Source organism: Camarhynchus parvulus, chromosome 17, assembly GCF_901933205.1.
Source record: "Camarhynchus parvulus chromosome 17, STF_HiC, whole genome shotgun sequence".
In the NCBI taxonomy this organism is placed as follows: Eukaryota; Metazoa; Chordata; class Aves; order Passeriformes; family Thraupidae; genus Camarhynchus; species Camarhynchus parvulus.
In genome coordinates this window covers 9,770,983-9,795,819 of record NC_044587.1, presented here as the reverse complement: position 1 = coordinate 9,795,819, position 24,837 = coordinate 9,770,983, and the positions used below count along the sequence as shown (strand labels likewise).

General features: G+C 50.4%; 1 protein-coding gene across 5 annotated transcripts in view; it reads left to right on the top strand.

Moving 5' to 3' along the window:
• Positions 1–23,537, top strand: part of NSMF (NMDA receptor synaptonuclear signaling and neuronal migration factor) — a 48,791-nt gene extending 25,254 nt beyond the window's left edge. The window contains exons 5-16 of one of the 5 annotated variants that reach the window (XM_030961639.1): positions 1,616–1,621; positions 2,160–2,228; positions 6,103–6,155; positions 8,052–8,141; positions 9,748–9,869; positions 11,549–11,632; positions 12,631–12,664; positions 13,205–13,275; positions 14,313–14,392; positions 15,933–16,035; positions 16,397–16,472; positions 18,272–23,537. In XM_030961639.1, coding sequence (XP_030817499.1) covers positions 1,616–1,621; positions 2,160–2,228; positions 6,103–6,155; positions 8,052–8,141; positions 9,748–9,869; positions 11,549–11,632; positions 12,631–12,664; positions 13,205–13,275; positions 14,313–14,392; positions 15,933–16,035; positions 16,397–16,472; positions 18,272–18,369 — 886 coding nt within the window. In that variant the 3' untranslated portion in view covers positions 18,370–23,537. The remainder of the gene's footprint in view (positions 1–1,615; positions 1,622–2,159; positions 2,229–6,102; positions 6,156–8,051; positions 8,142–9,747; positions 9,870–11,548; positions 11,633–12,630; positions 12,665–13,204; positions 13,276–14,312; positions 14,393–15,932; positions 16,036–16,396; positions 16,473–18,271) is intronic. The other 4 variants (XM_030961643.1, XM_030961640.1, XM_030961641.1 and 1 more) reach the window with 4 other exon arrangements.
• Positions 23,538–24,837: the final 1,300 nt, after the last annotated feature.

The window sequence follows — 24,837 nt, the reverse complement described above, 5'->3', positions numbered from 1 at the left end:
TTCAGGGATACGAGAGAAACTTGTCTCTTGTTACTTTTCTTTCCTACTTACTCTTCTTCTCTACTGCTCTCATTTATTTGGTTTTACCTTCTTTAACTCCTTGGGCTACCCTGCTCTTCTCTGTTCCCTGATTTTGTCTGTGACACTGTACCTGGCTGCCTCTGCAGAGCAAGGCTCCTGTGGGTCTGAGACCCTCCACCAGCTGCTTCTGCTGCACACACTTCCCAAGGGAAGGGTATTCCAGGCTTGCCCTGCATCCCTCCCTCCCCAGAGGTGCCTTCCTCTGGGATAAGGAAGCCCTACAGCTCTGCACATGTGAAAAAGTGTCAGTAAAATCCCTGCAAAGTATGAAGGGGTGTGAGTTAGGAGGAGCCTCTCCCTCCACACTCCATGCAGGTTCCTGGGTGCTGTGTTTGGGAGGAGGCAGCTCTCAAAGGGCTCAGGAGAGAGAGGGAAGCCTCCTCTCCAGGTTGTGTCAGCTTGCCAGGGAGTGCTGCCTTCCTGCTTTCAAGTATTTCCCACCTGACTGGAAAACCAAGGCAAGCAGAGAGGAAAACAAGATGCTATTCTGCCTTCCAAGGCCCTTCCTCAGCCTTGTCATCTTTTTCCTGTGTGTTTCTTCCAATGTCTGGGACACCCTCAGCCCTCTAGCTCAGTTTTCTTGTCTAATCTGGTGTCCTTTTTGTACTCTTGTTTCTCTGACATTTCTTCTTTCCCTTGTGCTTTTCCCTCCCCAAATCCTGAAGAGAGGCTGGTTATTTCCCTTGGGATAACCCAGACTGGATCAGACCCAGAAGGATTCATGCAGGGAGGCCTGGATCTGGAATTCAGGAGTGGGGTAGCTGCATCCCCCAGAAAAAAACATTTAAAAGATATTGGCTGATAACAGTCAATGGTATTTCACAGTTCTGATCTGACCCACAAACCATCAGCAAAATCAGCACATTTGGACACAGCCTTTGCTGTCTGAATTTGTATTTTTTTGGCAGATTTGTTGCAGGATGATGGCCCATGGCTGGGCTTGCAAGGCTTGAAGGCCATCCTGGGTTTGGTTTGGGGAATGGTGCCCTGAGGGAACCCTTGACAAGTCCCTTGGTAGATGTGGCTCCTTGGTTAACACTTCTGGAGCTTCTGTGCTGCCTCTAGGAGTGACACAGAAACTCCTCCAGAAGTCCCCAAAGTGCTGGGGTGGCACTCCAGGTGCCCCTGGCCCCTGCTCCAGTGTTTTCAACCCGCTGTGCTCGCTCCCTTCATGGAGCAGGCAGCATGAGCCAGCTGCAGCAGTGTTTGTCATGGTGAGAGCAGCTCTCCCTGCTCCAGGAGCTCGTGGTTCTGCAGCCTGGCAGGCCACACTCAGCTCTTGTACATCTGCACATTCTCTGGGTCTCTGTGGAGCTCACTTTGCATCCAAGCCACATGTCAGCCCTGCCCCAGGGAGGATTAAGCTCAGTCAAGGAGGAGTCTCACCACTGAGAAATGTTTAATTTAAAAAGCAATTTCCTTCCACTTAACAAGATATATTCCTTCTGTGGGAATTCCCTCAGAACGCTGGCTAGGGCTGAGCACTAATAAATTCCTCTTTTCTCTCTTTTTCTCTGCATCTCCTGGAATCTAGCATCTCGTAAGTATAATCTTAATTTTTTCTATTTCCTTGTCTGTTGGTGTCCTAGCTAAACTCTCCTCTCCTGTCCATCATATTCACTCATGCTTTCCCTGTGCTGGGAGCTGTCTGTCAGCTGGCAGGAGGTTAGGTGGCTACACCTGGTAGGCCTACATGGATCCCACCAAACCATCCTCATCCTCCGACTGCAGCCCTTAGTTGCTGGCACACTTTGTTCCTCTCAAAGCTGGTGTGCAGAGAGGGTGTGGCTGCAGCTCCCAGGTCCTTTCTGCAGAGCAGGGATGGTGGGTGCTCCTTTGGGCCACGTTCTGATGTTTGAGGAGCAGCCCAGGGATGGTGGGTGCTCCTTTGGGCCACGTTTGAGGAGCAGCCCAGGGGAGTGAGGAGCTGTGGTCTGGGTGCCCTGACCCACACGTGGTGCTGCCCAGCCCCCTGGGCACCTCAGCCTCTGTTGTCTGCCCAGAGCTTCCCTCTGTGTGTCCCTTGTCCTCTCCACTTCCAAGCTGGACTTGGTTAATGGCTTGCCATGGTTTCCCAGGGCGTTCAGGGGCTACGCAGAGAGGAAGAGACGGAAACGAGAGAATGATTCTGCAGCTCTTATCCAGAGGTAGGGCCCGTCCCCACAGCTGTGACCTGCTGTTGCATGGGCCCTTGGGGTCACTGCTGAACCCTGGTGCCGTTGACTGTCCCTGTCTCTGTGCTGTCCTGGGGACGCTGGCAGTGGCTCTGCTGGAGCTGTGGAGGTGAATGATGCTCAGGATAGCTGATCTCCATCTTCTTAAAGAACGCTGTCAAGTTGCTTTTAGCCTTCCACATGAGCTGTGCCTCAGGCAGAAAAATACATGCTTAAAAAATTAAAGATGCAATTTCCCTATTCCAACTCGGAATTTCATATCATCACAGAATGGTTTGGATTGGAAGAAACCTAAATTATGATCTAGTTCCAACTCCCTTACCACAGGCAGGAATTTGTTTGAGGTTAGATGAATACTGTATGTGCCTTTGCTGCATGTACAAATGCACCTCAAAAATCTGAGACCTAGGCAAAACTGACATCTCTAGTGCCCAGAAGTCTATTTTTAAGTCTTATTTTTTTTCAATAATAGAAGGGAAATAAAAGTGAATGGGGACTGATTCCTTGTCCAGGTATTACAGAAAGGCCTGGTTTCTTTCTGCAGCCTTCCTATGGCACATCCCTTACTCACAGTAGGAATCATAACTGGTTTGGTTTTTTAAATATGCCAAGAGTTGTGGTAGCCTACTAAAAAGGATAACACAGTATTTATATAATTGATTTAAAAATACCATGATCACTTCAGCACTGTTCAAAACCAAGTGGGAGAAAAACATCAGATTTTATTAACTGAGAAATTGCCAGGCAATATTTTTTATAGCAACTTCAGAATGGTGAGGTTTTTTTCATCAATAACAAAGAGAAATAAAAATCCAAACTAAAGACACTCTAAACAAATAGACAGTGTATCTTTAAAAAGAGAGATTTCTCAGATTTGTTAGGCAGAGGCAAGTCTTGGTTGGAAAATGGCTTGTGAGTGCAGGAGCAGTTGTGAACCGTGGTGGGGCTGTGTAGTCAGGAGGGAGGATGGACTCACCCGAGCCATGTCCCTGCTCCTGCTGAGCACAGTGCAGGGCTGGCAGGGCAGGGAGCCTGGCTGAGCCTGCCTGTCCCAGAGAGGAGGTGACAGCAGTGGAGGGGCTCTGGCTGCAGGGATTGCTGGCAGAGCTCAGCCCTGTCCTGCAGGGAGTGAGGAGAACCCTGCTGTGGGTTTGGTGTTTGTTATGCAGCCCTTGGTGGGTGTTTTGGGGTTCAGCTGTTCTCACACAGTCCCTTCAGTGCTGTCCTGGTGTCCAGGGAGGCTGGGATGTGTGGTGTGGCCACAGGGATGCTGCCTGTGGAGTGAGGGATGCCCAGAGCTGTGCCCACTGCAGGAGCAGCCAGAGAGGGGAGTGAGAGAGGTGCTGCCAGGAGTTTGGGCAGTGAAAAGTCTTCTGGGCAGAGTGTGGTGACCCACTGCAGGCAGAGCTGCAGGGTGTGGAGAGGGACTGCAGTGTCTTGGAGCCCCTCTGGCTGGGATGGATACCCTGGAGGTGCCATGGGGTCGTGCAGACCATGAGGCACATTGGAGGAGAGCTGTTCAGAAAAGGGAGTGGTAAGGAGATTTCATCACTGAAACTTGAGGGGTTCTGGTTGTGTCATGATGGGTGAAGGGATCTTGCAAGGGATCAAGTGCCTCAGAGTTCCTGGGGGCAGATGCAGGAGCCAGGCAGCAAAGCTGGGCAGGTTTGGGGAGCCCCACTGCTGGCAGAGCTGGTTGCAGCTTTCCCAGGGCCTGTCATGCTGACATGCAGGCACAGAGGAGCCTGAGGAGCCAGGCAGCTGCAAGAAACCCTCAGAAGGATCTAGATGTTCACAGCATGGCCACGTTAGGAGACAGTCCCAGATTTGCACTTCTTTTCCAAAGGACTGTTTTTTCTAGAAGAAAATAGATGGAGCAAAAGGCCTTTGTCCCATTCTGTGAGTGTTTAGTGCAGTGGTTAACCTTGAACAGCTGGGTTCTCCTTGGAGCTGCTCTCAGCAGAGTTTAGGAGATGTATTTAGGTCTCTCAAGGGAGAAGCCTAGCTGTCCAGGCAGCTGGGAGCAACCTTCTTCTGTGGCAAAGGCTGCTTTACCCCTCTTCCCTCAGGGTCTTGAAGAAACTCCTCTGTGGAGAGGACAGCTGAGCATTTAAAAGAAAAACGGGTTTTACTCCAAAATGCCAAAAGCCCAAAGGATGTGACAGCGGCCTTGGGCAATTAACAATGGTGCTCAGTGTCTGGTATGATCTCAGGCTCACAACAGACCATAAAGATTTCCATATAACATATATCTGAGACTTTTTTGTGTAAAGAACAGCCCTGGTTCCTTTAAAATGTTGTATTTATTTGGATTTTGATCTAATGCACTGTAAGTGATGGTGCACCCCAGAAGGCTTTGTACGAAGAGCCAGGCCAGGGATGTGCCTAAAGGGGCACTTGTCTGATCCACAGCAGTGAATCTTCATGTACCCAAGTAGAGACAAAATAAATCTTTGGGGAACATTAATAGCCCAAGTGTAGACAGAAGTTTGGCATGGAACGATGCTGCTCCCAGCTGCTGGTTTTGCTTCTTGCTGAATTTGGAGCCTGATGACAACAAGGACTCCCAGGCCAAAGAGGGGAAGTGCAGGAGGTGACATGGGAGCAGTGCTCTCCCACGAGGACTGTGTTTGTGTGGATCTCCTGGACAGGAGCAGATGAATCTGAGTTTCTCTGAACAATTTCTTGTCAGTGCTGGAAGTGTCTTTTGTTCCAGTCAGTTTGCTAAAGCATCTGCATGGTTGTACCATGTCCTTACTCATCCCACTAACCTGTGTGTGAGCCAGACAACTTGTGACTTACCCCTTTCACCAGCTGTGGTGTCTGTTGCCTCGTGTTTGCCCTGTGTGTTGGGGGCCACAAGGAGTCCAGGAAGGCTCCCCCACTCCAGGGTGCCCAGTGCATGGGCTCTCTGTCATCCTGGGGCTGCACTGTGGGGTGAAGCCACAGTCACTAAATAGGGTTCATGGAGGGGTGACACTGCTCTTGATGCTGCTTCTCCCTGTCTCTTCTGGTGTCCTGTTTGTTCCTGTCCTGTTCCTGCCTCGTGAGTGATGAGAAACTGAGAGAAACTGGTCCCTTGCACTTGTAGGGGCTGGACAGAGTCCCTTACCCGTGGCCTCTGAGGAGCAGCCAGGACATTCTGTTTCACACAGACCTGGCTCTGGGGTGTAGCTGCTCCCCAGGGCTTTCCCCTGGAGCTGTGTGCTCTGCAGCCCCTCTGGACCTGCCTGTGAGGGCAGGGCAGGGCAGCACAGCGGGAGAGCAGGCCCGTGGGGACAGGCAGCATCACTGAACTCTGCTGTGCAAGGAGGGAGAGCCTGCTTTGGTCCTCCCCAGCTGTGCCTGGAGAGCAGCATGAGCTGCATGGTTACCCACAGCACAGGAGGGGTTTTAGGAGCTGTGTTTGGGAATGAGCACAGCCCCCAGTGTGCAGAGCCTGGGCACCCCACGTTCTGCTGGAGAGAGGGGAGCAGTTACTGCTCTTTACCAGGAAAAGAGGGGACACTGCCAGCACAGGCAGCAGTGGGTGTCCTCAGCAAATACAGCACAGGTAAAGCTTAACCAGAGAAAAGGGAAAGCAGCCATGAGCAGGGGGCTGCCCTCTGGGACCCCACTTGCGCTGTACCAGCAGCCCAGGGAGCTCAGAACAGCCCTACTCAATGATCACCATTGCAGCACTACATCACTCCAGGCTGGGGACCTGGTCTCCAGCTTTGGAATGTCCAGAAGGAAATATACCATCATCCCCATTTTATTTTCTTCCTCCCTGTTTTCACAGTCCTGCTGGGCCCAGGTGTTGCTTCTTGTCTCCTTTCTCAAAGGTTGTGTTTGGCCTTTCTTGCAGGAATTTTCGGAAGCACCTCCGCATGGTGGGGAGCCGAAGGGTTAAAGCACAAAGTAAGTGAGCACCTGGAAGTGTGGCTGTGAGGAGCTGGGCTTTGTGGGGTTTGTGGGAATTCTGTCACATGCAGATATGGGTTGAAAGGACCTGGCTTTGGGCTGGAGAGAGGAATTGACCTGTTGGTGCAATTTACTCTACAAACAAGAAGGCCAGGTGGTTGCAACTGTCCAGGACACGTGGATGCCTGCAGCAGCCTGGGGGCTGTTCCCAAGGACCCTCTGCTGTGGCTGTGGGACATCTCTGGTGCAAGGCGTGGAAGGAAAGCTGCAGCATCCTTGTCCCTGTGTGGATTTTGGTGATCACTGGGGTGGAGGCCAGTGAGGAGAACTAGAGCTGGGAGTCCAGCAGAGCTGCCTGGCCTCTCTCTGCAGCTGTGACCAGCTGTGGCTCCATGTGCCACACAGTCTGCTGGCTGTCCCCTCCTGCCCTGTCCCACTGTCATCTCCACAGCTGGCCCTGGGGGAGAGTTGCCTGGTGGGAACTGAGATGATGGTGGAATGGAAGAAAGAAGAGGATCAGAGAAGAGATTGGAGCAAGGGGCAAATCACAGAATGTTATGCCTCACTGGGGAAGAAATCACCTCTTAGGCCTACAAAATTGCAGTTCCCTTTCCCTGGTGAAGGCAATAATCCTCCAAAACTTGGTTGGGCAACTCCCTTAGTGCTGTGAAAGTGATGTAACCTGCTCCTGGGAGCTGAGGATTGCTCCAGAAGAGAAAGTATCTTGTTCTTCCCAACCTCCCTGGCCAGGCATCATGTACAGAGTGCCCACAGCAAAGCATTACTGAGTTCAATTTGCATTCTTTCCTTTCTCATGTGCTGTGGGAAGTGATCAGCAAAGAGCTTTGCCCTTTCCAGAGTCTTCATCGGCATCTGAGTTAGCACTGCCTGACGTGGACAGGGCTGACCTCCGTCAGACTCAGGCGTGCCTCTGCCTCAGGAACTCTTGGGTCATGTTTTCAAAGCTTTCTTTCTGTGCACAGTAGCTAAATGCCTGGGTTTATCTGAAAGCTGAGGATGGAGATCACCTGAAGAACTGAAGACATCATTTGTCTCCCCAGACACCCACCCTGGCCACACTTCAGCAGGGGACAGGCTGCTCTTGTGATGCTGATCTGCAGTGAATTCCTGTGCTGCTGTTACTCAATTCCCTGCTGCACACTCTGTCTGCCACCAGAAATAGGTATTAGTGCCCATAAGTGGCTGTTAATCCTGGCATAATGGCTCTCACATGGGCTTGCCAAGTCAGACACGGTGGTTGCCAGTTCCCAGGAATTTGCCTGCGGTGCAGCCGTCTGAGCCAAGCTCCCTGGTTTGTGCTTGGGAAATGCCAGTGCAAACAATACAGCGCTCATTGGGAGGAAAAAATGCCATGAGTAGTGCTCACAAGAGTGTAGGCAAGCAAAGGCTGAAGGATTTCCTCTTTTGCAACAAAATGTAGAAAGCATGAGCTTTCCAGAGACATCCCTTCCCTGCTGTTTGGTCCAGCTCTGACTGGGATGCCAGTAGAAGATGAAGGGAGAACTTAATGGAGCACCACAGCTGCCTTCTGGGCATGCAGGTGTTGCAGTGCATATTTCTGTGAGGCCTTGGAATCTGAGCACTTACACTGGGACACTGGACTGGCCTTGGTTAAACTGAGGTTTGAGCTTGTGCATTTAAGGAGAGACCATCAAGTGTTGTCCTTTTTCTGTGTTCCATGTCCCATCCTGTGCACAAGTGGGCACTTGTCTCTGCTGTGTGGAAAGGACTCACGTTTGGCAAGTGGAAGGAGCAGCCCAAGGGAGTCTGTGATGTGTGGCTTTGGTGGCAATCTGCTGGATGATTTGTTTGCTGGCAGCAGCAGAGGTGCTTTGGGATCTGTTAATGTCGTGCTCTGGTTTTATCCTTTAGCATTTGCCGAACGGCGTGAGAGGAGCTTCAGCAGGTCCTGGAGTGACCCGACTCCCATCAAAGCTGATTCCTTCCATGATTCTCGAGAAAGTGAGTTCTGAGTCCTTTGAGCTTCCTCCTGTGGGCAAACCCTCCAGCAGTTGTTGACTGGAGTCCCACTGGAGTAACTCCTCTGTGCCCTCTGTCCTGTCTGTGATCCTTTTTTAGTTTCCTGAGATCGGAGCAGGTAACGCTCCAGGTGTATGTACCTGTTCATCTGTGTGTACCTGTATTTATTTGTAGAGCACCACTCATCCAACCTCAGATTATTGAGCAGTTGCCAAAGGGTACCCGGTGGTACAGCTCTCTTACAGCCCTCTGTTCCCATCATCCCTTATCCTCTTGGCACCAAAACAACCTCTCTGGAAACTCACCAGTCCAAGGCTCCTTCACCATAGTGGGGCTAACATGGCTTCCCATGCAGGAGCCCCTTCTGAGCTCTTTCCTAGCCTGGAACAGCTCAAGAACACAGCTGATGAGATAGAGCTTTGATTTCCTGCACAGGTGATAGCTTGGGGCAATCTGATCTTCATTTGGGCTGCCAGGAATCCCTCTGGGAATCCCCAGTAATGCTGCCATGTTCTGCTTGAGGGGACTGAGATGCTGTTGTGTTCATTTACAGGAAGGAATGCCAGCATCTGTATTCTTATAAAGGGAGTGGCTGTTTTACACAGATTTTATTGCAAGCCTGTAGGCAGGAGCTTGGTGGATATGAGTTTGCCCATGTTGAAGTGAATTTCACTAATGAAATGACCTGATCTACCAGGTAAGCACGAGATCTGGCCCTGCTAGCTGTAGAAGACCCAGGCTGCAAGGGGAGGTGTATGAAAGGCCAGGCTCACAACATGACCCTGTTGTTTGGCAGTCTGACTCCTCCCTGCTCCGTCAGCTGCCCGGAGGCAGATGGAAAAGCCATGGGAAAGCCATGGGAAAGCCGTGGTTGACACAGGCTCCAGGCACTGCCCAGCGACACTCGGACATCCCCAAAGGCACAAACAGCGGCACCTCGGTTCTCTTTCCTCAGTCCAGCAACCATCTCTGTTTTTAACCTTTAATGGTCAATTATATTCCTTCCAGATGTTTTTTTCCCCAGGAGGCATTGAAGGCCAACAGGTAAGGTCGATTTGGAGAGCAAGTTCAAGTCTACTGTTGCAATATGACTGTGTTTGTTGCAGCTGTCCTCACGCACGCTCTAAGACTTCTCTGCCAGGATCAGTCTGACCAACAAGTCAGATTTTCTTTATAATCCCTGAAAAGATGTAGTCAGAGCAGTAATTACTACAAGGAGACCAGCTTTGAAGTCTTCGGACTTTTGCTTATCAGCCTGGCAGTGCTGAAGTGTAGAGAGTCTGTCTGTGTTCTGTCTCCTTCCCCATTTCTGGAGTGACAGGGTGACTGTTGTGACTTAGCATTTGAAAACCAAGCTTGGTGACTGCGAGAGTGATGAAGTTCTGTGACACGTGATGTGAGCTCTCTGTGCACTCTTCATTTGTTACATGTTTGTCTGTTTGAAGACACCAGCCTCAGACTGCTGTCTGTCACTCTGTGGGTGACAAGAGAGCACGAGTGTTGTGGCACCTCTTGTGAGGAAGCTGCCAAGGCAGGATGGAGTGAGGAAGGCTGTTCTGCCCTTGTAATGCTCCCTGTGTTCTGGCAGGCCATGACCTTCAGGATTCCTGCGGGACTCTGGATGGTGACTTTGACTTGAACTGGGAAGCAGAAAAGGAACTTGAAGCCATGGCATGTGACGGAGAAGACTTTATTCCACCAAAAATAATGGTGAGAGTTTCCAGCTCATGCTATGCCTGTTCTTTCAGTGCTGCTAAGTTCAGGATGTTCATGGGAAGTCTGTTGTATAGGCACAGCACCAGGGGTCTGTGAGGGTCACAGAGATGAACCAAGACTCGACATGGGCTCACATCTGTTGTTGCTGGGGGTAGTGCATTGGAAGAAGACTAGAAGGAGGGATCTGTAGTCCAAATCAAAGCAGGACTGACACTATTGTATTTGCAGGGAATGCCCTGACAAAGGCAGGAATGATGCATCTGACTCCGTGTTCTCACAAGGCTAATTTATTACTTTATTACACTATATTACATTAAAGAATACTATACTAACTATACTGAAGAATACAGAAAAGATACTGAATGCTGAAAAGATAACAATGAAAACTCCTGACTCGTTCCAGAGTCCCGACACAGCTTGGCCCTGATTGGCCAAAGAGTGAAAACAACTCCCAGCAGAATCCAATGGAACAATCACCTGTGGGTAAACAATCTCCAAACACATTCCACATGAGCACAACACAGGAGAAGCAAATGAGAGAAGAATTGTTTCCTTTTCTCTGAGGCTTCTCAGCTTCCCAGGAGAAAAACCCTGGGTGAAAGAATTTTTTCAGAGAGTGTGAATGCCACATGACACCAACACAGAACCAAGTCAGCCTGAGGCTTGTTAACCCTGAAAATAGAGACCTGAGCACCACTGCCAGCTCTGCTCCCACGCTGAGGAACTGAGGAGCCTGGAATCACAACATTTCAGGCTCTGGTGTTGCTGGAGCCAGCTGAGGCTTCAGCCAGAGTTGTCAGGCACTGTCTGACACCTGCAGCCCTGTGCCTGCTGTGCCTGGTGCAGGGCCAGCCTTGGCTGGACCCTGTGCAGGTCCCACCAGACACTGAACACTCCCTACAGCCAGAAGAAGGTTTTGCAGGAGTGATCCTCAGTGGGATACCGTGGGTCCTCAGGACTAGGTGAGAGATGAGAATCTGACTCCATGTTCTCAGAAGGCTGATTTATTATTTTATGATATTATATTATATTAAGGAATTATATTATATATACTAAAACTATACTAAAGAAAGAGAAGGATACAGACAGAAGGCTTAACAAGAAAGAATAATAAAAACTCGTGACTGACTCAGAGTCTGACACAGTTGGCTGTGATTGGTCATTAAGTAAAAACAATTCACATGAAACTAATCAAACATGCACCTGTTGTTAAACAGTGTCCAGACCACATTTCAAAGCAGCCAAACACAGGAGAAATTAATCAGATAATTATTATTTACATTTTTCTCTGAGGCTTCTCAGCTTCCCCAGGAGAAGAAATCCTGGCGAAGGGATTTTTCAGAAAATATCATGGTGACAGGATACAGCCATCCATGGTGGTGCAAAAGCTGCTCCATCCTCTGTGCACCCCAGTGTCCCCTTTCCAGCCTGTTCTGGGCCCAGTGCAGCCTGAGGGCAGAGCTGTGTGCGCATGTGACACTCAGGGCACTCAGCAGGCCTGGGGGTGCTCTGGGCTGGAAACCTTCCCCTGGGCTGTGGATAGACTGGGTTAGCTGCTGCCTCGGGTCACACCTGAGACCAGCTGAACAGGGCACTGGTTTGTGGCCCTTGTGCTTCTCTTCAGACTCTACTGCCTTCTCCTCATGCTGTTGAACCTTCTTTCCCCTTTGCAGCTCATCTCTTCCAAGGTGCCCAAAGCAGAGTATGTCCCAACCATTATCCGCAGGGACGACCCCTCCATCATCCCCATCCTCTATGTAAGTAAATCCCTTTTGCTGTGATGAGAGCAAGAGTCATACAGTCACTTTCTTACTTCCCTGGTTCCTGTTAAGGTGACTCCAAAATGCTGACGTGATTTGGAAAAGCTGTCAGGAGGAGGCTGGGGGTGTGCTGAACCCAGCTTTGGGGTCTGGGGTAGCTTTGTGGGGGCTCAGGTCTAGGTGGAACAGTCAGGTGGGGTGGAAATGGCTCATGAGGGCTCTGGGCTCTGCAGCCCAGCCAAGCTGTGTGGGAGGATTGCCAAGGGAAGGCAGGGCAGGCATTGCCAGGCTTAGGGCTCCTCCTCATGCTCATCCTTGGGATGAGCAGCACTCAGAGCTCAGCAGTGAGCCACCAACCCCATCACCCCAGGTGCAGTGCAATGACTGCAGTCAGTCATTATTTTAACTCTTGACTTTTCCCTGGGAGTCTGGCCTGAGCAGGTGTCTGATACAGCAGTGAGGAGTCATGGGTTTCTTTTTCTAATCACTTAATTTGCAAGGGAAGGTGGGGCTGGGAGCCCAGCAAGGCCACTGCCAGTGTGCAGCTGGCTGTGCTGCTGGGGTTTAGCCTTGCTGCTCTTGTCCCTCCTCCTTGGAGGGTTGTTCAGTGCTCCTGATGACCCTGCTGTGGCAGGGACAGCTGTGTGGGGAGTGCAGCTGTTTGTCAGCCAGCTTGGACAGGGGTGAAGCCAGAGAGTGGCTGCAAAACACAGGCAAACAGACCCTGCTGATGTTGACTGTATCTGAGGGACAGTGTGTGCTTTGGATGTGTCTGCAGGCTTCAGCTGCAAGCCCTTGGGTGGATTTGATCTTCATGGACTGTTCAGCTTCTGTGCTGAAATGTGATTTAGGGTGAGGGTTACTGCTGCTGTGACCAGCAGCCATCAGTTGGTGTAAATGTGCTCTTAAAGCATCCTTGGAATGGGATTGTGTGGTTATTAGGGAGCTGGTGGAGTGACAGGGAACCTTTACATGTCTTCTCTCTTGGTTTCCAGGACCATGAACACGCCACCTTTGATGACATCCTGGGTATGTCAGTGTTGCCTCCTTTTCTATCTCCTGCCCATTGCAAATGTAACCATCAATATTAAAGTCACTCAGCTGCCCTGTGCTTCAGCTGTCACTCACAGAGTTGTTTTTGTCACCCCACTGACCCCTGACAGTCAGTTGGTTGCTCTTGGATGTGCTGCTGTAATAAACACTCACTTCTGTGGCCTGATTTCTGTGCTAAACTCGTGGTTTGCATCAGGGAAACTGAGGCACGGGGCAGCAGCTGCCTGTTCATTGTACCTGTGGTGGGGAGTGGGAGCAGTGACAGAGGGCCAGGAGGGCTGGGGCTGCTCCAGGGCTGTGGTCACCACAGAGCAGTGTCTGGTGCTGTTCCATCCCTTCTCTGCCCTGTCACCTGCTGACATTTCCTGCTCCCACAGCATCCTTGGCTTGTACTGAGCACCCCCCAGCTCAGCTTCCTGCCCTCTGGACTAAGTGTAAAGAAATGAGATTAATTTTGACCTTTGTCCATGGTTCATCTTTTCCAACATGTTTTGTTTGGTTGTGGTTTTTTTGCAGAGGAAATAGAGAAGAAGCTGAACGTTTATCGGAAGGGCTGCAAAATCTGGAAGATGCTGATATTTTGCCAGGTATATGAAAGTTGTTAAGCACTTGGGCAATTTGTTACAAATTTGTCATTTTCTGTGGGGAAAGTGACATAGAGGAACCAATATTCCAAAGTCAGCTTCCATTAAAGTCGCTGCCAAGGCACAGCTTTCACTTCCCATTTCCCAGACATGGAGCAGTCTCAAGTTGCTGTGACAGCAGGAAATCAAATCTGATTTAGTGAGGCCAAGGCAAGAGCTGGGCTGATTCTCTCAAGGAACCCCAGACAAACCAGCATCAGCACTGACCTAGAAAGGGTTTCAGAGACAGGAACAGACACTTGCAGGGTCACAGTTATGGTTTCCATCCAGCTTCAGTGTGACAGTGACAGTGGTTGTGGGTCAGACTGGCACGTGGCTCAGCCGGGAGCTGGAAGCCAGAGGATGCAGGAGAAGGGTCAGGCTGGAGCTGTGGCTGGGATTTGAGGGTTGCTGGGGATTTCCTTCCCAAGTTTGCTGTTCCTGGTGGTGGTCAGCTGTGGACTTCCCCAGCAGCTGTGCCATGAGAAGTGGGAAAGGTGACCTGACTTAACTCCCTCCATGTGCCCAGTGCTGCAGAGGAGCAGCTTTGCTGCACACTGACCTGAGATTGTGACTTTTAATGTTGCTGGTGCTGTGTCAGTCTGTTCATGGCTCCTGCTGCCCCAGTCCAGCTCCTCTGCAGTGCCAGCCCCTCCTGCAGTCCTGCTGTGCTCAGCTGCTCCTCTGCCCACCCCCAGCATCCCCAAGTGACAGGGACTTTCTTGTCTTCCCTATTACTCTGCAGCCACCCACAATGGCGTTTTAAATCTATTTTTGTGCCTTTCTAGAGTGATGTGGGCACGGAACAGCAAAAACTTTGGAATGCAGCCCCCAGCACGCTGCCCGTGTGTGGATGGCCCTGGGCGTGTCTGCGCTGCAGGGCTGCCCTGCTCCCTTGTGGCACTTCTGGGAATGGCTGGGCAGGACAGGAAACGCATCCAGGATTTGTTTCCTAAGGGTCTGTGCAAAGGGGGTTCCATCTGTCTGTCTGTCTCTTGCAGGGAGGCCCCGGGCACTTATACTTGTTAAAGAACAAAGTCGCCACTTTCGCCAAAGTGGAGAAGGAGGAAGATCTGATCCTGTGAGTGGCTGTGCTGTGTTCTGGCCTTGCATGGTGTTTCTCTGCTGGATTTGCTCGATGTTTGCAGCACATGGTGGAGCAGGAGAAGTGAAGGGAGCTGGGGTGGTTTGGTCAGGGAATGAGGAGGCACTGAATAGCCGCTCACAGCTCATTCAGAGTGACAGCAAAGGTGGCAGAGCTGAGCTCATCCCTGGGGTGCTGCAGCCTTGTCACCAGGAGATTCACACTTGTATCTGTTTAGTGTCTCTGTGGATAGAGACTGTCAAAAAAGGAGGGATAAAAAGATACTTCTTCTACTAAAAGCAGCCTTGCTGACCAGAAATGAGAACATGAACCTCAAGCCTGTGGTGCTGTGATACCATTGCTAAGCTGGTGGCTATGGCAGAAATCCAGGGTGTTCCCCCACAGCTGACTCTGGCCAGGGGAAAATGGAATTTGTCTCTGCAAAGCCTGCTCAAAGTCCAGTCTGTTACTGAGGAGGCTTTTCACTAACATGCCAGCCTTCAGCTGGGAGTGCTGAGCAATTTTGCTGCTCCTTGCAGAGAGTAAAGCTTTGCCTGTTTTGCTGCCTACTCGCTTGTGCTGGCTCAGACTTGCTTGGCTAACAGTGCCTGGCTGTGGGGGAGAGGATGTACACCAACCTGTTCCTACACAACTTTTTGTTGGCATGAGAACTGAGTATTAAAATCAACATCTGCTCAGCCATCTCGTGCCCTGGCACAAGCAGTAGCTGTGGAATTCTCCAGCACGTGTGCACATCCACAGTTCTGAGCACATCCCAGGCATAGCTGCTCCCAAGCTGATAAATCAGGGATCTGCAGGAAGCTGAGAACACACAGCTGAAAGTTTGAGAGCTTGGAATTGAATGTCTCCATCCAGCTTGTGTGTTCTGGGAGGCAGTGCTGAGGAAAGCTGAGGCTGCAGTCTGGTTGGAACACCCATGGAGGAGTTTCTGGGCTTTAGAGCCCCCCAAAGTTGCTGCAGCTCTCTGCCCAGGGGAGGGGGTCGTGTTTCACAAGTGCCTGGTCACAGTCACTGCACAAGGGGGGGTGACTGTGAGCAGCACCAAGCACGGGCTGACATGGAGCTGCCTGGGCTGTATTGTCTCACTCAGAACAATCTCTGCAGCTGTTCCTGCTGATTTCATGCCCTGGAAATGAAGCAGTGCACTGATAAGCCTCATGTTCAGAAAGGGCAGTTGTGATAGCAGTGGGAGAGAGGAAGCTGGAGGGGATGCTTGGTGAAACTGTCACTCCAGAATCACTCCTGGGGGACTTTGCTCCCTTCTCCTCACCTTGGAGCTCCCTTAGCTCAATGGGCTGCTCTTCCTTCTCTGCCACATGACTTGGACCTGCTCCTCAGGCCCTGGCTCTGCTCCTGTTCTTCCTTGTCTGGGATCCAATGGCTCTTCCTGAGTAGTTTCCTGCCCAGGATACAAACCTTGGGCCCTGGCTGAGTGCTGTTACACATATCCTTGGCATTAATCATGCCTATGAGGAGAGATTTTTATTTTTTTAATGATGTTTTCTGTTTTTTCCAGCTTCTGGAAGAGGTTGAGCAGGCTGATGAGTAAAGTCAATCCTGAACCAAATATCATCCACATCATGGGCTGCTATGTTCTTGGAAACCCCAATGGGGAGAAGGTAGGAGCCTGTGGGTCACCCCTGGAATGTCTGCTGGGCCCAGGGAGGCCAGAGTCACACTGGGAGCTCTAAACCTGCTTCTTGTGCTGGCTGGGAATGTGCTGCTGTCCTGTCTGGGAGCTGGGAGTGGGAGAACCCTCTGGACTGTGGGGCAGGGGAGGAAGGATTCGTGATGTGCAGGACAAATAATGAAACCTTTGAGGAGAGGAGTTGTTCAAAGCACTTGGTTTATTTATTTACTGGTGAGACAGATGTTTTAAAGGACATGGGTGGAAGGTTTTCCAGAACAAAGATGGGCAATTCTGGGTGCTCAGGATCATAATTTTTTTCAGCTCTTAACTCTGGTATGTTTTCCTTTCAGCTATTTCAGAATCTGAAAAACTTAATGAATCCTTATAGGGTTGCCTTTGAGTCTCCACTTGAACTATCAGCTCAAGGTAATTTATTTCCTGTGCAAAGACACACACACCCCCCTTGCTAACCAGTCTGCTTCCTTTGGGGGGCATCTTCATGAAAAAGCAGTTTTGACTCCCTTAAGTCCTGCCATGGTCTTTGTTTTGCTTGTAACCACCTTGTGTAGCTCAGCTGCTGCCCCTGGCTTTCCCCTTGCAGTTCCTGCATCTGGTCACATTTCAAATGTCCTGTTTGTTGTGCCTGAGGCCTCTCCCAGGGTCCAGGCAATGCAGAGGAGGAGACAGCTTTCCAGGCTGGCTGTAGGAGAACCCATCACTATTAGGGCATGAGGAGTCTGTGGGGTAAATGCACATGGAGCAGAACCTTTTCTGTAGCCAGGTGTGCTGGGGTCTCTTCTCCAGAGCTCAAACCACTGGCACCAAGTGAATTATGTCAGTAAGCACCTGGGATATGGCCCATCAGAGCCATTCTACAGCTCAGTCTGCTGGCCCTTTTTTCTCTTTTTTTTTTTCCTGTAGCTCAAGATATTTCAAGAAGCTACTGGATTTTTCCTGTTCAATGTCAGTAATTCACAGAGCAGTTTCACAAGTGACAGATTCTGAATTTGCCCATGTTCTTTTATCTTTGCTGTAGTTCTTGGCCAATAAAACCATGCAGGATTCAGCTGTAAGCACTTCTCTGCTGCCCACAGCTCTGGTCTCAGCACTGATGGGTTTTTCTTACCTCCCTTCACCTTCAGGAATGTGCAGGAGTTGAGCACATTGGTGCTCAAGTGTGCAGAGTTCACAAGAGTCCCAGAGGTCACAGAGCTCTCAGAATCACAGTCACAGACTGGTTTGGGTTGGAAGGGACCTTAAGTCTCCCCCAGTTCCAGCCCATCCATGGGCAGGGACACTTCCCTCCAGGCCAGGCTGTTCAGTTCCCTGTGCATGATCAGCTCAGCTGCACACGGTGCCTGCACAGGAGCAAACAGGCTGGGATGTGTCCAGGAGCAGCTTGCAGGGAAATTCCTGGGTTTGTGGGCAGCTCAGCAGGCCAGGCAGTGGGTTCTGTGTGCAGGCATTAGAGCAGCTCAGCTTTCAGGAGGCTGGGCTGGAGAATACGTCTGAATTTATCCCCTTGATCAGTCTGGGACATACTAAGAGTGTACCCTTGTAATCCTTTGCAAAGTCATCTAAAACTAATCTTAATCAGGCCTCACAAGTGAAAATCCCCTCCTTGAGCCCTGTCTGAGTGCAGGGTTGTTTGCCCTTGTGTTTTCAAATGCACCTCCTGGCTGCTTGTGAGATCCCCTTCAGTCAGAGGGGCTGGGGGACACAGGTGGCACTGGTGTGTGCTGTGAGCTCATTGCTGGGAGCACAGACAGGAGCAGGACAGAGATGGCCTGGTCATTAAAAAAAAAAAAAAAGTGTATTTTTAAATTGGAATTTTCAGTGTTAATTATTTTTAGTGTTTCTTTACAAGGAGTTAACTCTTGTTTTACAGCCCCTGAAGTCCCTGTGCCTCATGCAGGCTGTGGCTGATCATCTCCAGCCCCCAGCTCCCCTCAGCCCTCAGAGCAGAGAGGTCAAAGTCTGGAGACAGACTTTGTGCTCAGTTCCTGCCCCCAGGGACAAACCCTGCCAAGGGATTACAGGGAGCTGTTCATGGTTGAGGAGATCTGAAAAGATCTTTGGCTCTCACGGGCCCCTCCACGTGCCCAATGTCAGCACTTGCCATGCATGCATCCCTGTGCTGGGCTGGGGTTTGTGCTGCTGTGTGCTCTCACCTCTCCCTCGTGCTCCTTTCAGGGTGTGACCCCTCTGCCTGGTTTCACTTCTAGGTAAGCAAATGATTGAGACTTACTTTGACTTCCGCCTTTACCGCCTCTGGAAGACCCGCCAGCACTCCAAACTGTTGGATTACGATGACATTTTATGAGCTGGAGAAGCCTTTGCAAGAGGAAGCTCATCACCAGTGTCCAAGAAGTCATGCTTTATTGCAGAGAGACTTTTTTATTGGCACGGGGAGCCCTTCACAGCCCTACAGGAGGCAGCAGTGCTAAAGGGAGGGAAGGAGGAGCCCTCGGAAGCAGGAAAAGGCTCCTGGGCCAGGAGAGACTGGAGGGAAGGGGTGACAGTGACACCTCGCTGGCCTCAGTCCGAGCCCCGGGGCCTCAGGAGGAGCTGTGTGAAACGAGGACAGGATGGAGTTCCTGGCAGAACTGAGCTGTTTTGGGTCAGAATGGGCCAGATTTGATTCCAGGTCCTTTTAAAGACTTTTGAAGCTCAGGTTTTCTTACAAAAAAAACCCACACAAACCCAATTAACCCATGCACTACAGTGAAGAAGTCACCAGAGCACAGAGGGAGCAGGGGGTTGTCCTGGTGGGACTTTCTGTGCTGGGAGTCCTGGAGAGCAAGGACTGCTACACCTACTCCTGCAAGCTTAGAGCAAGATGATCCCATTTCCATGTGAATATATACTGGGATATAGAATTGAAATCTTCTTTTTTGTTTGTTTGTTTTGTTTAATAGAAAATAAGTGCAATTTTTATAGTGAGGGAGGGGGTAAAATCCCTCCTGGTATTTAATTAGTTAAAAATAACACACCATAACCAATAGATGAGGTATTTTTGGTCTGCTTGAAAATATATTCAGAACAGTAATATATCTTCTGTAGACATATTTAATCACCAGCAAACATGGTTTTAACATAAGTTAGCAGACCTTGCATGTCTGCTGCATTGGTTTGGTTCCTTTCAGAGTAGCTGTGCTGCACTAACTGTACATGCTCTCACCAATGCGTAGTTCTCCTCCAGTTAGCCACAACTTCATTACTTTCTATTTTGCTGCTTGCAAAACTATGGAACTTTAGTTTTGCTGAAATACTTTAGGTTAGAAACACGAGACCTGGCTGGGAAGCCTCCGTCAGGCTCGCTTTGGTATAAAAATGAATTAGAAATTAATAGCCATGGTAATTAATTGTTCATGCCAGTGTTCTGCTGTGTGTTGGGAGAGGAGCTCTCTTCCTGTGTGGAGACCCCTCTGAGGGGGCTGAGCACTGAGGCATTTGGGAGAAATGCTTCTGGACGGACACAGCACAGACTTGGAGCATGAGTTTGACTCTTTGTTCACTTGATTGCCAGGTGTTTGTGCATAACCCACCCCTTTTCCCCTGACCTGTTTCTTGGTCTGAGCTGCTCAGCCCCTCCCTGTGGAGGACAGAGAACACCCTGAGCTCTGTCAGAGCAGCCTGACAGCCCAGGTCTGTACTTGATATTTGATGGTACCTTTTGGAATCTATTTATTTTTGTTTGGTTGGGTAAGGGGGTGCTTTTTTGGTTTTGGGAATGGGGCTTTTTTCACATTCTGCTGTCCTTTCAGAGGACAAATAGTACTTAGAGTCTGTGTAGGTCACTGGCAATTCTGGGAGGTGACACAAGTTATTTCTTTTACAAGCAAGGGAAGGAACAGGGAAGGATTACCTTATTTTCCTGATTTCCTGCTATCTCAATTTGTTGATTGTGAAGTGAAGGAAAATAGATGTACAAATTTTCTTTTAACTACTTACAAAGAGAACTTGTTGTTCTGATCTGTAGAGTCCTCCTTCCCCTGTGCCATACCTGTGGTTGTGATTTTGGGGAGCAGGCCCCTGGCTAGAACTGCTGAACCCTTTACATTTAGAGCATTTTTATAGCAAAACTTTTGAAGAAATAATGTACATACAGTAAGGAGAGGAATGGGTGGAGAGAGGTATTTAAAGTCACTGAAAGCCACACAGACAGGTGTGGGCTGTTGCCTCCCCCAGGCTGGGAGCTTTGGTAGCCACGTCTCATCCCTGGACTCAGTCAGGTTTGCCAGACTTACAGTGAAGGGGAGAACAGGCACCAGTCTGTAGCTTTGGGAAGAAAATGCCAGATATAAAAGAAAAAGAACCCCAAATTTATGCCAATTACTGTTTAACATTGGAGCTTCCACCAGCTCTGCGTGAGAGGTGGGAGCCAGAGGTGCACTGAAAGCACAAAGTCATGTTATCTGGAGAAGGAAATGGTTGTGGGAAGATTAAAATGCTGACACAAAACTCTCTCCCTTTCTGACCCTTTCACCTCCTAACTGGAGACAGGCAAACTGTTCTTCCTTTCTGAAATCCCAATTCAGTGAACTTGGTAGCATGAATGTAGCATTGTGCAACTATTGAAAATCTTATTTAACCCCCAAAGGGCCCATTTATGTATCCACTTGAGTGATTTCTCTGTAGAATTGTTGTATATCCTCACTGACCACTTGTAGTACTTGGGGTGCAAAGTAGGAGGTAGATTGTACAGTGATTTCTGTGTTGGAATGGACACTATGGACTGTTCTCCTGGTGCAGTTTATGGGATATGACAACTGATGAATGCATTTCCCTCCAAAGATCTATATTCCTCATAGCTTGTGATGTTTATGACATGAACATATTTTTTCCTTTGTAGCATTCATATGCCTAAAGAGATGAAATTCTCTCAGAGCTGTGACTGGAATAGAGTTGTGATGTTTGATGTCCTGTGTGCAGCAGCATCCTTGGAGTTAACCACTGGTGACAGAGGAAAACACTTTTATTCCCCCTTTCCACTGGTGGAGTTTTTCAGGTGGCTGCTGGGAAAGGAAGGGGTCAGCAGAGGCAAATAAAAATGGTAATTATTTTAAAATTTAGAGGTAAAAATAGAGCCTGGAAGTTCCTCAGTGAGACCAGCCTGTAGAGGATGAGCCCAGCATGGTCCCAGCCAGGACAGCTCCAAGGCCCCGTGTGTTCCTGCAGCATCCCCTGGAGGCTCTGGGGCTGCCCCAGTGCCCTGCCTGGGGCAGCTGTGGCTGCTGGGCACAGGGACAATCTGCCATCCCACTCCTGCCTGTTCCTTCAGCTCTCACCACCCTGCTCTCGGGGTGTGTCTGAAACCAGTTCTGTCCTGTGCCTCCGGCAGTTTGTGTGCCTGGGCTGAGCAAAGAGCAGCTCCATCCCCCCTGCCCCGTCCCACCAGGGACCTGCTGCTCCTCTGTGCTGCTCCTCTGGGCCCTGGAGCTGCCTGCAGCAGGGGCAGGAGGGTGGGGACACCTGGTTCACTTGAAGAGAAGCAGATGAAACCCAGGTGGCTGAGCTGGGTGCCAGCCCTGGCTGTTCACCAGCCACGGGTGGGGTTTGTGCTGCCCTTGCTGGAGGTGGTGTTGGATGTGACCCCCAGCACATGCCTGGGTAAATGTGTTATCACATTTACCTGATCAGTGTGATAAATGTGGTCTGGCCTGGGCTGGCAGTGTCACCTCCAGGAGAGGAGGGGGCAGGAAGGGCCTCAGCTGTCCCAGCCCTGCTCCTCAGCCTGGCTCAGAGCTGGGAGTGCCCCGGGGATGTTCTCTGGTGCCTGCAGGGAATGTTCACTCTGCTGAAGAGGCCTGGGGCATCACAGGCTCTGTTGATGTGGCACTTTCAGAGAGGCTTTTCTCTTTTCCTCTTCTTTGGCTGGGAAGGAAAGGGAAGGAAATTCAAGTTACCCATGGCATATAGAAATAGGTAGAAACAGATAAAGCTTTTTGCACCTCTGCTCATGCTGCAGCCACCAGCTTCCCTTTGCAGCTGACCTCCAGGCCTGGGGTGGGAAACATGAATTCCCAGATAATCCCTTCCTGTGTTAAAAAAAAAAAAAAAGCAGAAAAATCCTTGTAGCTCCAGCAAAACATCTGACTGCAAAAGGTACCCAGCCAGCTCATGCTGCCTGTGTGAGGACTCTGCTGTGGGATCCCTCCTGCTCCTACCTCTGGAGCCACCAGAGCCAGTGAAGGGGCTTGGCCTCTGTGCAGGAAACTCCAGGCAGGAATTTATTCATTCCTCAGCCTGGGCTTGCTGCCTGGAGCTCAGCACAGAGTTCCTGTTTCCATGTGTGTCCATGTGCTCCCGTGTCCTCGCCCCCAGGCTCTGCCCCGGCTCTGGGGGATGCTGCAGGGCAGTGTGAGCTGGGATGTGGGGTCAGCACTGCTCGGGATCCTGGCCCAGAGCCGCCCCACAAGCAGCTCCTGCTGCTCCTGCCTTGCTGACCTGTGCCTGGCAGTTCCTGTTGCCAGCTCTGCTGGCAGAAGGCTGCTCTGCACCCTCAGCAGCACCAGTGGGGTTGGCTGAAGGAGTGGAAAATGCTGGATATAAACAGCCAGCCTGGCAGGATCTGGGAGTGTGCCCTTAATCCCAGCCCCATTCTTAATCCCACTGGAGGTGGAATGCCAGGCTCGCTCTGCTCTCTTGGTCTAAATGTAAACATGCAGCCTCTCACAAGCTGGTTTGAGTCACACTCAGATATTATTCATAAGATATGTTACTGTGTGAGTGAGGAAACCCTTCCAGGGCCCTTCCAGCTGGCTCCTGCTGGCAGAGCCCTCCTCCAGGGATGTGCTGGGCCCTGCCCTCCTTCCCGGGGAACCAGGCCCCACTGCCAGGTGGGCTCAGGTAAAGCTCAGCTCAGGTCAGGCTGAGTTGCTCTGTGCTCTGGGTTTTGCTGTGCCAGTCCCTGGAGCTGGGGACAGCCCTTCCCGAGGATCCCAGTGTCCTCCCGGGGGCTACTGAGTGGTGATACCATTTTCCACATCATCTGTAAAGACTTTGTGATCCTGTATTTTGTCCCACTGACTACAGCCTACCCCTGGCTTTCTGCATCTTCCATGGAAGTGTTTTCTACTTCTCATTCTGGAAACACAAGCCAAAGTCAACTGGGAACTGTTACTGGCAAGTCAGCCTGGTAATGATCTCCTCTGTGGGAGCTGAGGGTGTAAATGGGTGGTTTAAGGGCCCTGACCCTGATTGGGATCACTGTTATTCCCAGGTGATCCTGCTCTGTCATGGGCACAGTTCATGGTAAAATAACCTCTTGCTGGGGCAGTGCATGATCTATCAAAGAGCACCAGGAACCAGCAGCAGCTTTGGTTCAGAATTAATTCAGCCCAATTTACTGCCAGTCAGTGTGAGAAATGTAAAGACTGAAAGGAATAAACATTGTGGACATTAAATGTAAAGAATCCATCTGAAGAGAAACTACATTGCTTTTTTCCATAAATGTTTAGTAAATATTAAAGAACTAATGCAACCTAATATTTTTTTCACAGTATTGTATTGCTTTGAGAGTATCCATAAAAGTGACATAGGTAAGAACAGATAAGACCCATCACAGGTTGTTGCCCTGTGTTCCGAGAATCGGGGTAATTACTCAGTTCTCTGGGCATTCCAAACTTCCTTATCCCAGCATCCCAGTGGCCTGATGATAATCGCAGCACGAGTGCCCTGTGAACCTTTAGCAGGAGGAGCCTCTCCACCTGCACTGCTGAGCTCAGAGAGACCCCCAAGCACCCGATGGAGCCACATGCTGGTCCCGTGTCCCCAGTGCTGGTCCCGTGTCCCCAGTGCTGGTCCCGTGTCCTGGGGTGGCCCCAGCTGTGCTCTTTCCCCTCTCTACAGCCTCGGGCACAGCCCCTGCCCTGCTCCCCACTCTTCTCCCAGGGCTGCAGGGATGTGTTGGGTTCTACCTGGGGAATGTTTCTCACTGGGTGACTGAGCTGCTGCTGAGGCTCACTGGGCTGGTCACTGCCACCAGCCCCTGGTCTCTGGCTCAGAACCAGCTCAGATGCACATTGGGTGGAGTCAAAAAGCTTGAGTGAAAAGGGGGGGTAATGAGACAATTGGCTTCTAATTTGTATTTTTAGTGCTAATTCCCATTGCAGCAATACAGACCCACCTACAAGGTGCTGTAAAGGTGGAGCTGGTGCAGAACTGGGAATTCAAGGACAGGGATCTTTGCCCTTAACCTCTGCAATGCCCTAAAAACCTCAGAGATAAACACAGCCAAGGGAGGCCCCTGAGCTGGGATCCTGCTCTCTGCTGTGCCCCTGTGCTCAGACCTGACTTTGCAGGGGGTTCAGGTGGGGGTGGCTGAAGGAACCCAGCAGGTTTGGTGCTCCCCATCCCAGGGAACCAGGCTGGAGTCCTACCCAAACGTGCTGAATGGGCTGTAGCTTTTCTGCTGTGTATTTCCTGTTGTTCTTTAATAACACTATTCCTGGAACTGGGTGACTTCAGTTGTGATGCCAATCAACAACACAACCTTAGCTCTCAAGGGCTGGCAGCCAGCGCCCTTTTGGGATTTTTTTCCTCTTGGAGTTCAGGCTCCAGTTTTCATTTCCAGCTCCCTTTGCCTCTGCAGAGTGAGGGGGCATCAGCAGCTTTCTGAACAGAAAACTTTGTGCCTGAGTAGCAAGGAGAACAGAAAACAGTGACAATGGGTCTGGTGAATGTGGAGAAGGAGACGTTATGTCCAGTAATGCCCCTAAACTCTGAGGTGATTGAGCAAGTTTCTTTCAGCTTTCACAGAAAAAGAAGCAATGTTATCAAAATAATG